The following is a 12,086-nucleotide window of genomic DNA, read 5'->3' on the forward strand; positions in this document are numbered from 1 at the left end:
AGCATTGTTTCCGCCCACCCCCCTCTGGTTAACAGAGTAGAAACAACCTTACACACCATGAAGAAGGAGTAGATAAGAAATTTCCATATATCAAAGTAATAGAATCCTGTGCAACTATGCAGCTATTAGAAACGGACATATGTATGTCCATAGGTCCAAGATAAGTAAAGTAAAAACAACACACAGACTATTACATCTATTAAACATACATTTATGTCAGTCTTTGCAAAGCAGTCTATGAACAATGGCTGCTTTGGGGGAGTCTTGAACCAATGGGAGTCTTTTGTTTTTGAAGTAGTACATTTTTATAATATTTGAATTTTCACAAAGATAATGTGTTGTTTTCTAATATTAAAAATTTTAGGTTAAAAAAGATCTTATTCACTCATTCTTTTTTTGTTTTTTTTATTTTGTAACATGGTTTTTTCATATAGAAAAAGTAAAAGTTATATAAGCTGTTGAGGTATTAAAGAGGTACCTTATCAGATGCCATCACATTTGTCAGCTTTGAAATGATTACGGTATCCAAACAGATTAACACTAAGCCTTAAATATTATTTGTAAACACATTTTATTGACATTCTTCACCATTGACTTAAAATATGAGAAATTACCAGTGTACCTACACTCAGCATTAAAAATAGAATGAAACAGAAGAATGTGTTTCAAATGATTTTCAGCAGGAGGGACAAGTGACAAAAGATTACATTTATTGAGAATGTTTTAGTAACTATTTCCTTTTGTTCTTCCAATTTAAGCACATGAATATATTATAAGGGATCATTTAAAAACAAAATGAATAAGCCATATTCCCCTTCTAATGGTTATTTAACGGTTTTATTTTTTTTCACTGTGGTACTTTAGGAAGGATGTTTTTGTTATGGAATAACAAATGTATAGTTAGTGTCAAGAACTGAGATTTCACCCGACTTGCAAGATAACAAATGAACCTGCCACTGTTTCATGGACAATTTAGGAGACACAAGACTCCCGCTCAGAGACAAAGCACAGCTCAGTGCTCACAGCAGACGCACTAGCCAGGGTATTAGCATTCATACCAGTTCCCCAAACCCCACTTTCCTCAGGGTTCTGTGGACAGGAGCAGATGACATTTGCACACAAAGTGGCTTGCATTACAGGAAAGGAACTCTAAGCTTTGGGAACCTGACTGTTTTAGAATGGGCAGGGGGGGCGCCTGGGTGGCTCAGTCGTTAAGCGGCTGCCTTCGGCTCAGGTCATGATCCCAGAGTCCTGGGATCGAGTCCCACATCGGGCCTCCTGCTCAGCGGGAAGCCTGCTTCTCCCTCTCCCACTCCCCCTGCTTGTGTTCCTGCTCTTGCTGTCTCTGTCAAATAAATAAATAAATAAATAAAAATCTTAAGAAAAAAATAGAATGGGCAGGAATCATGCCAATGCTTTCCTCCAAAGAGAGTTATTACTGTTACTGTACTAGACAGGTAGTGTGTGTGTTCATTGCTTCACAGGGAGACACCATTTCCTGCCATTTGCTCTGGACAAATATAATTCCTTAAGCTTCCAAGGCTGCTTTCTATACAAAAATCCTTAAAAAGATAATCTTGAACAAAGGGAAATCACTGTCTTGCTCATAAGATCTACAAAAATGCAAAGGAACCACAGAGAATTATCTCCCCAAAATATCCAAACCTCATTTCTACACCATCTTGGCTTCTGGTGAATTTTCCCACTAGTATAGCATGCTATCCACCCCTCTTTTTGATCTGTTTGACTGAGGCTGGGTTCAAATCTGGCCAATTTACAGCATATGTCATTTAAATAAAGCTACTACCATTAGGACCCCAAACAGCAAGATGAGATGAACCTGCATTATTAACATCAAACGTATCCCCAGGGTCCCAGATACAACTAACTGAATAAATCCCATAAACCATAAGGGTCCACCTTAAAAAGCTAGACAGCTTTAAGTCCCAGTATTGACTTTTCTACTCAGCTTGAGACCTTTCCACTGGCACTGAGATCTTTCCTCCATAAGATTCATGTGGAAGAAGGTCAAAGATATTTTCAGAAATTTGCAGAACCCAATATATCTCCCACTTTTGTCTACGTGGCCATGGTAGGGGAACTTGGTGAGCAGTATACTCAACCAGGTGGTCACTGTCTTTTGATCTAAGATGATGGCATTCCAGATACCCAAGATAGATGAGTGCCTCCACAGACTTTGTCTTGACCATCAAGGGTGAAGTTGAGGGCAATTATATCATCCATAATGGTGTTTGAACCATGAGTTGAGGTTGACCTAAATGTCATCAGAGGCTGAGGTGGTGTCATGCCATTCTCTAGCTAAAGTCAGAGACAAATTTTTCACCATTTTCTAATTGAATAACTGCCTATAGGGTGAATATGAATAACATCAGTTATCCCTTTAGAAACCTCTGAATAACCAACAGTAGTCTCATTTTGAAAATCCTTGCAGTTGTCTAAAGGTTAATGATATTTTGGGGCTGTTTCCATAAATAGTTGAATTATGACCACTTACAACTTCTCCTAGGGTACAAATATAAGCCACTATGTTTTTAGGAGAGAAGTTAATGCCTGGCTTCTACACAAGAAGTACAGTCCTGAAGGTACATAGGGTGTCTTTGGAAAGAAAGTATTATAGACAATTGTTGGAGACACCAAGTGGGACCTACATTAATTAGGCAATACAGGCTGATGGTGCCTGCAACCTCCTTGCGGCTAGTAAACCTTAGGGTTCCTAATTCACGTCACATAACTGTGTCTCTTCTTTGTCTTTGAGAGACTGCTTAAAGGCACTCAGTCCAACTTTTCCTGTTGGTCCATGCTGTAAACTGGATGGTGCTATTTCACTCCATGGAATGACTGAGCAATGGCAATGGGAATGTTGGTGTTGATGTTGTTATTTGGGGCAGAAGCTGGAGCCATTCCCTGCTGTTTATTACAGATTTCTCAGTAAGTTTAAAGGGACTTACTTAAGGTTAGAACCTCTGGTGGGTATGGTGGACCTAGTAGTCAATTAAATTTTAGGTACTTGGCAACAGTTTGAGAGGGGTACACTAATGCATTATCCTTCATAGAAGGTGACGGGGTGGCTCTGAAAAACAAATTATCATTAATATCCCTCCATCCTTCATATCTCTCAGGGTCTAAGGTATCTTCTCTCCAGGCACCTCATTACCAGGCTGCATTATTGATCTTCTTCCACTGCCACAAAATCAGTTTTTCCCATTGCAGCTAAAACTTCATCTTATTTCTACTTATCCCTTTGCTGACACCTAGACCTATGCACCAGAACATTCAAGTGCAAGAGGGACAAAGGCATTTAAAAAAACTTATGATGGAGACCAAATATGTCATCCTTCGGGTTGCTTTTGAGTAAAAGGGACACATCATGTCCATGAGTGGTCAGGGTAGAATCCTGGATTTTTATGTAAGTGTGTATAACCATATATAAGTACATATAACCTTAACCTTCTTACTGATAATTATGCATGACACAGCCAAGAGGAGATGATCCCTTTCTGGGGACAACCATGTTTAATAACTGAACGACATTATTAAATGTGTGGACCAGGAGGAGGTAGGGTGGAGATAGAGTCAGAAATCTTTTTGATTCATTTTTGAGAAGGCCCTTGTCATGCTCAATGATACCTTTCAACAGTATGAAGTATTGAAGGTCCACTGAACACCTCTACTCTCAGGCCATTTTCAGGTAGCTTTTGTGATATAAAGGGTACCATTGTTAGACTGCAAAAAATCCATAAAGTCACAAACACGAAACACATTTTCTTCAAGGGTCATAGTGGTGTGGCTAGAGTTAGCGGATCTGACTGGAACAGCAACACCATAACGTGAACAGGTGTCAAAGGGTAAGGCACTACTGATAGCCCAAAGAAGTGATCAGAGGTGTGACCTCATCATTTGCCATGGAAAAACTTGTCAGCTCTTGGCATGAATCCCAAGTCTTGCATGCTTGGTAACCTCTGCATCTGAAAAAGAGTCCTTTACTTTGTGCCCAGTGTGTGATGGCGGATTCATTGCTATGGCAAGCAGAATGATGGGTCCATGCAGCATTTATGTCAGTCTGTCTGATGCAATCTCTATTGTGTGCTTAATTCTCTTTGATCTTTTTAGACCATGGGTCCTTAATGGAAGTATCTACATGAGTGACCCAGATTATTTGATCAGCTGAGATTTGTTTCTGGAATTTGTTGCCCCAGAGAGAAGTAACTTTGATGTGTCAGTCTATAGTTTTCCAACGGGCAGACCAAATAGTTTGAGTCCTGCCGATTCCTCAAGAGTTAGTGGTGATCTAATAAGGTTTATCAAGGCCACAGCTATGAGAATGGCTTTGGGTTCTGCCCACTAAGCCAACAATTTTGTAGGTTTTTAGTTATGCATACCTGGTGCTGAGATAGGACAGCTACCGCAGCTGGTGGATACCCATTGGGTTTCAACTCCACCAAACCATCAGTGAACCAGGCCCAGGCATGAGGTAGAACTTAGATGAACCAAGGACTGGAGCCAGTGGCTTCATTTTTGGTGGTGGGGTAAGGGATAAAGTTCCCCCAAAAGGGTATTCTGCCATTTTTTCATGTGAGGTTGAGATGCTGCTGGGCAGGACCAGCTGCATTCTTGAATATATCATTTGTATTTGACAAGTGAGGCTTATTAGGTCTTTGCCACCTTGCTGACCGACCATGAATGTGACTATCAGGCTGTAGAACCACAAGATGTGCATGGGAATGGCTTTTAGTTTTGATAAGAACTCAGTAATAAGCTAATAGCTGCTTTTCAGAAGAGCCCTACCTGGTAGCCATATCAAGGTGATGAATCTAAAATCCCAAAAGGTGCCTCTGGGAGAAGGCTCCTTCCCATTGCTGAAGTCTCTAATTGGCAGAATCATTAGTCACCGAGAATTCTATCACAAAGTGGCCATTAGGGCTGTGAGGCCACAAAGGTGGAGAGCATGATTCAACTTGCTGGACAGTTTTTAACATAGCCTGTTAGTTTGGGCCCACCTCAAAAGATACTACTTGGTAGGTTAGCTGATGTCAAAGAGCAGGTAGCATATTCAAGTGAGGCCATGCTGTCTCCAATAGCAAAGAGTCTAGTCAAGTGCTGGACTGTTTTTCCATGACTGGCAGATAGGGTTAGCATTGCAAATATGATCACATGGTCTCAAGAAACTTTACTTACTTAGCAGTTTCCTGAATTTTGTGGGGGTTTACCAGCCATCTTTGTTGGCAGAAGTCTGACAATACAGGCAATGCTGTTGAGACTGAGGCTTTTGACTTGACACCAACATTGCATCATTTATGTTGTGACACCTTTCGGCATTGGCAGGTAGAGAAACTTGTGTGTAATCCTGACACAGACATTTGTTGCAAATGGCAGAGGAATTAGGAACGCTTGCAATGCCCTTCTAGCTCTCCTCTCCATGGGACTGCTCTTGACCGTGGGAATCTCCTCTGGTACTTAGCAGATGTGGAGGTATACACATGTACCATCAAGTCCTATGGACTTTCGGATGTAGAAGCAACAACAGCAGCATCTTGGATAGTCCTGCAGAACCCTTCACACAAGGTCACATTACCTTAGCTTCCCCACTGAGAACCTTGCTTAAACCCCATTAGTGGAATTTACACGTCCCTCTCCTATCACACGTTCTGGTAGGATGCTGACTTTGGTGCCTGCAATGAAGAGTCTTAAATGTTTGAATCCTTCCCCTCCTGAAGGCTCCCAAGCCAACTCAGGTGGTTGTGCCTGGCCTTCAGTCCCTCTTGGTGACAGGAAAACTAATCATCTTTCCCCGTAAAGCAGCCAAAGTCAAGATAGATGGGGAGGAAGAGATTAAGGGTGCAGAGAAAGACAATTTCTGTGACAGCAAGCAAACGCATTTGCTTTTGCTTTTAAGCAGCATCGCAGTTGCTCAAGCAAACTTCGAGTGTTTTTGTCCACCTAAAATCCTATGTTGAATGGCAAGGTTATCATTCCCGACATCATCTATTTCAGCTTTGGGACTCGTTCTTGTCTCAGTCCAGCCAGATTGATTTTGGGCTGAGGCTAGAAGTGTTTTGCCTTTTTGTTGATTTAGGCTTATGTTGATTTCGCATATTGGAGCCTTTTTTAAAAAAAGGGAATCCACCTTACTTCTTGCCCCATTTTCATAAATCTAAATTATTGCCTGGTTTTAAAATAAAGGATAGGGGAAGTTTCCAGGGTGGGGCTGATCATATTAACTTATTAAGATTCCTTTGGGTCAGTTTGTCATTCTGTAGTGACTTTCCACATTGCAAACCTAATCTGGGGCAGTAAGAGCCCCAGTGCTAGTCATTCCCTCACTAGGTTTTCCTGTGGGAATTTCTCAGGGAAATCTGCTAAAGAAGGCCAAAGCTCTGTTACTGCAGTCGGGACCCACTACAAAATCTCTGAGACCTTTGTGAACACACCCAAAGTTGGTGTGACAGAGTGCAAGAGGTGTTTAGCGCTAGGATGGCCCAGCTGTTGCCATTCTTAGTGATCATTGATTCCTGCCACATTATCTCCAAAGAGAATCAGCAAAAATTTTAACAGGTCACCTAGTTTCGGCCCATAAGTGGTTTTTGTTTTTTCTTTAATGGTCATTGTCGGTGCATATCTCTGTAACCTCTGTCTGAAAGGGGGTGAAACCTTTTCCTCTCAGGGTGCATTTAAATACTAATGGTTACCAAGGGGCACACCTGCAACTGATTGCCTGATTGGTGAGGAAGTCCTCTTGCTCAGAGGAGAATTAACATCCAGGCCACCATGCAGGCAGCTGAACGATGAACTTGTGGAACCACTTCCCAAAATCCAGCCTACAGCCACCTCCCCGGTTCCTTTCCACTTCCAGGCAGTGAAGTGGAGAACTTTAATTGCCTTGTGGATCATACAGTTTGGTCACCATGTTTGTTGCTAATTCTCATGGACTTTGCTCAAATCTTGTTAACCAGTGTGTGAGGCTGTCATCCTTATTCTTCTAGAAAGACACCTGTCTGTCAGTTTCCCATCTCATCAGCAAAACAGTGAAGAACTACGAAGGTTATGAAATTGCAATATGCTTGCTAGCCACCAAATTAGCCTGCCATACTTTCACGGACATTTTGAAGAAAGGAGTCTCCTGGGTCAGAAACAAAACAAGCCTATTATTCACAGAAGTAGCAGTGGCCAAAATGACAGTGTTTCTCTTGTTTCCTCAAGCCCCACTTCCCACAGAGTGAGGTGGCCTAGGTGATGCACAGTGTGTTATGCTGTAGAACAGGAGCCCTTAGCTTGGGGCATCTGAATCTTCTCTAACAGTCAGGAAGCAAGTCTGCTGTTTGCTCCACAGGAGGAGAGAGTTTCAGGGCTGCAAACAAACTTTGTTTGTGTTCTTCCAAGGCTTTTTGTAATATAAACAGCTTTGAGAAGATTGTGTACCATTAAGGACAATTAACGTCTTCCTTAGAAGACTTGCAGAAACACAAAGAGACCCATGGAGAATGATCGCTCATCGTCAGCATATGTAGACTTCTCTTACCTGATTTGATCTTGTGATTCCCTCTTTGTAAGGGCATTGTCTTATAGTGGGGGAAGCAGTCAGGTGCCAGGGAAGATTTTGAGGAGAAAGTGACCTCTAAGCTGAATGAAAAGAAAAAGTGGGAATTACAAGTATTTTTTTTTTTAAAGATTTTTATTTATTTGACAGAGAGAGAGAGCACAAGCAGGGGGAGTGGCAGGAAGAGGGAGAGGGAGAAGCAGGCTTCCCGCGGAGCAGGGAGCCTGATTTGGGACTTGATCCCAGGACCCCGGGATCATGACCTGAGCCAAAGGCAGACGCCTAACCGACTGAGCCACCCAGACACCTCGGGAATTACAAGTATTAATAAACTTTGAAGTCTTTCTCATATTGCAGTACCTCCTTTGTTGTTATTTTATGGCCAGAGAATCGAAAGCTTGAAAGATTACTGGAAACAGTCACAGGAAACATGATGGAGGATAAAGTCTTTCTCGCCTTTTTGTTTTGAACAGCAATTTTAATTGCCATAATGATTAAAAAAAATCATTTAAATGAAAATTTAAAATACTCTGGAAAAGCAGAAGAATTGTACAATGGTACAGCCACATACCCATCACCTAAATTTTACTGTATTTGATTTATTACCTATCTGTCTAAATCTCTATCTCTCTATTCATTTACGAATAAATCCTTTTTGATGCATTTCAAAGTAAGCTGCAGGATTCAATACATTTCACGCCTAAACACTTCAGGATATGTATAATTGATGAGAGAATTCAATATTTTCCGTTTTTTTCTAAGGGACATTGTTTACATAGAGTGAAGTGCACACATAACAAGTATGCAACTTGATGAACCCTTGGGAAGTGCATATATTTGTGTCACCCTAAATCCTATCAAAAAATAGAATATTAAGCTCACCCCTGAAAGTAGACTCATGTCCTTTTGCATGCAATTGATCCCCACCCTCAACCCCCAGAGGAAACTACTGTAGTGATCTTTTTAAACTGTAGACTAGTTTTGTCTGTTTTAAAACTTCATATAACTGTAACTACACAGTGTATAGTATTTTGTGTAAGATTTCTTTCACTCAGAAAAATGTTTTTGAGATTTATCTACCCTGTGTTAATCAGTGGTAGATTCCTTTTTATTCAGGATTAGCATTCTGTTGTATGGATATGTCAAAATTTGTTTAGCCATTCTCTTATTGATGAATACTTGGGCTATTTTTAATATTTAGCTATGAACGAAGCTGTTATTAATACCATTGGACAAGTCTTACTGTGTGTCCCCTTTAAAAATTTTGTTATGCCTGGCTCTGTGGAGAAAAAATGGTTGTAAGTTTCTTAACTGTTATGTCATTTAAGATTTGCTTTATCTTATATATGCTTACTCCTGTCCTAAAGGTCAGACCTTATTTGGTATTTTCCTCCCAATACACTGGACTTACCAGGTTTTATTTATGGATTTACTTTTCTTGACTTTTCTCAGCAACTTTAAAAATGTATCTTCAGGGTTTTTTGTTTGTTTTCTTTGTTCGTTCTACCATCATTCATGGGATACTATCTGATAGACACTCTGCCCGGTTTTGGTGCTATGTCAAATTAGATAGAGTTTCTTATGTCAGAGACTATCTAGTTTATTAGGGCATTGCACATGCACATCATTCACAGACACTTACCATCATCCATTGTGACAAGAGCACAGAGAAGGGAGTGCAATAAGGTAGTGACAGGTAAAGAGAAGCTTCTGGGAAAAGTTGGCATTTGAGTAAATTCTTGAATTTAGAACTCAGAAAAATAATTTGTATGGCATCTTTATTTAATGTTTGAGTGAACTGATACCTAGAGAGGTTCCATTATTTGTCTAAGAGAGGGTTAGGTAGGAGTTAAAAACCCATCTCCTGAGTTCCAATCCAGTGTTTTCCTTTCTGAAATGTGGCATTTCAATACATTTGCATAAGCATTGACAGCCTACCATGTACTAGGCCTGGAGTCAAGTTTTGGGAATTTAAAAAATGAATAAGCTACAATTCTTGTCATCCATAAGTCTCAGTTAGTGGTGCTAAGTACACACACACACACACACACACACACACACAAATGTGTAAGTACATATATATCCCACCATCTCAATAATAGCAAAATCCCATGTGAACTAAGAGGACACAGCATCTAAAGCCCTATTTCGCTAACATGATTTTATGAAGTGTTTTCCTTCAAATTGCACCTTGAGGATCATCAACAGGCCTCTGTCCCTTCTCCCCTCAGGAACATATTGAATCAAATCTTCTCAAGGAAAGACCATAAAAATCTCAGATTTCCTTTTTAGTTTATTGCTGGTACCCTGAAGCTCTTTCCCATAATACACTGTAAGCTCCTTGAGGACAGACATTTTGTATCCCTAAAGTCTAGTCCTGTTCCTGCAGTGCATTGGGGCTTAGTAAACATTGGAATTATCAACAGTTATTTCAATAAAGTGAGGTCTGGTCAACATGAGGCTCCAGGGAAACTTCTTCAGAGGGATCGAGTGAGAGCACTGAGGAGATGTACGGTCTGCCCTCGCGGGGGCATGTCATCTCAGTGCAGGCAAGGAAAAGTGAGATGGTGGTGTTCATGTGGTGACGTTTTTCCTATACTCCTTTCCCTGTAGCCCGAAAGCTTGTCTGAAGTCTTGGACTTCTCCACTCAAATGAGAGAAAGCACAAAAGTGGCCTTATTCTTTCTGATAGATACTCAGGGTCTGCTCATTTTTATTTTCTCATTTCACTTCTCTACTTCAGACATGCATCTGTTTGCACCTAGGATTGGTCCACCTCCTATTTCCTTTATTTTAAAAATAATCCTAGTTCTCTTCGTTGTTATTCTCTTTGAAAGCATAGTACCCCCCACTCCATTTCAGCAGACTCCACAGAAAGTTTTTTCTGACTTTCACAGTGAAACATTGGGAGAATTCTCTTAATTCTCTTTTTCCCCATTAAAGAAGTACTTATTTTAATAGGCTGCATTTTGAATGTAATATGTAACAAAAGCCAGCAATGATGTATCTGAGTTAAAATTTTGATTTATTATCTAAGATGATTTGTTTTTAATATCTTTAGAAGGTATATACCCAAAAGATTTTCCTAAAACATGTCAGCGAACCTAAATGATCTTATGTCTTACTGGGGTCCTCATTATTTTTGCTGTCCTTCTTCTTACTAGGTATCCTATGTTATCTTGCAAATATGTAGCTTCTGTCAGTCTTCTTTTGTCCAAAATTCTTACGGCAAGGTCATCTGTTTCAGCACCCAGGTCAGATATCCTCTTAAGAAGGGTCTGGTCTCAGTGGTTTCTTCACAAAAATTTGTGAAGCTATATTTTTTGGTATCTATTGTGATCATGTGTTTGCTTCTATTTTGGATTGTCTGTCTTATCTCCTGGATGTCAAAAGCATCCTTCAAGGTAGGCATGCTATCTGTTTTATATCTGCCACTCTCCTTTAAATGTAAAATCCTAATCACAACTGGCATGTATGTAGATTAAAATGATTTCCAGAACTTTCCTTCTGGATGCATAAGATCCTAAAATCTTAGTGGAATTTGAATGAGTTCATTTTGTTTCAATATTTTTTTTCTTCATAGGAAAAAGAAGACCATTTTGAATCTGTTCAACTGAAATCCTCAAGATCCCCAAATATATGAAAAGACAGTGCTGTAGCCTTCAGACTAATGAACAAAGAAACCTGATCTCTAGTTCTACAGGACCGTAGCTTAGATCCTGTCTTTGTATCCCGGCACGTTGGTGATTTCACAGAGGAGGGCCATGCCGCTGAAAAGGGAAGGAGGTTGAAACGTTTGATTGCCTTATCACATGGTCAAGTATTTTGCCAAAAATAGGAAAGCAAATGGCTTGGGTCTCAACTGAAGATGAAGCTCAACTCAGGAAGAGATTTATCTGTAAATAGACATAACTGAAAACCAAGGTTAAGCCCCCCAGTGCACTGCTGATGCATGCCATATAATTAATGGGTAACTTTTATTCTTTATAACTTCTACATAAAAAGTGTGCTTTGGAGGGCAGATGTGAGCATATGCATTGTGATTCTATTTATGTCTTTTCTTTGTTTATAGTTTGGGGGAAGATTTGAAAAATTTTAAGGTATAGTTTTTTCCCATTATTTTCCTGACAGACCTTAAAACATCTTTTCTATTAAAAAATGATGAACAAAAGAAGACAATAAATTTTTCATTTTTCCATAGGGTCTTTCTTGATTTCAGAAGCCTAAGTAAGCAGTAACTTTTCAGGAAGAATAAACATGTAAACATGTGCTTGGGTTACCTAAACTTACATTCGCCTTTGAAATTTCAACCTTGTTGGAACTGGTAAGAAGGGCTTGACTGAAAGAGTTGAAGGAGTATTAAAAAAAAAAAAAGGCAAAGAGAATCCTGTCTTTCCATTAAAACAAACAAGCTCATGGTATTGTGGAAATCAAATGGCTTAACACCATTTATGTAATGCTTGAAGTATAATTTCAAATGAGTAAGAAAGCTTGTTTATCAAATCACATGCAAAATCAAGAAGAAGGAAGT

The 12,086-nt window shown here is 39.8% G+C and overlaps 1 protein-coding gene across 2 annotated transcripts in view; it reads left to right on the forward strand.

The window, feature by feature from the left end:
• Nucleotides 1-11,683, forward strand: part of KIAA1324L (KIAA1324 like) — a 179,754-nt gene extending 168,071 nt beyond the window's left edge. For both annotated transcript variants that reach the window (XM_032402265.1, XM_032402264.1), the window contains exon 22: nucleotides 11,139-11,683. In XM_032402265.1, coding sequence (XP_032258156.1) covers nucleotides 11,139-11,198 — 60 coding nt within the window. In that variant the 3' untranslated portion in view covers nucleotides 11,199-11,683. The remainder of the gene's footprint in view (nucleotides 1-11,138) is intronic.
• The last annotated feature ends 403 nt before the right edge of the window (nucleotides 11,684-12,086 follow it).

The sequence above is a fragment of the Phoca vitulina genome, unplaced genomic scaffold (genome assembly GCF_004348235.1).
Source record: "Phoca vitulina isolate PV1807 unplaced genomic scaffold, GSC_HSeal_1.0 scaffold4, whole genome shotgun sequence".
NCBI lineage: Eukaryota > Metazoa > Chordata > Mammalia > Carnivora > Phocidae > Phoca > Phoca vitulina.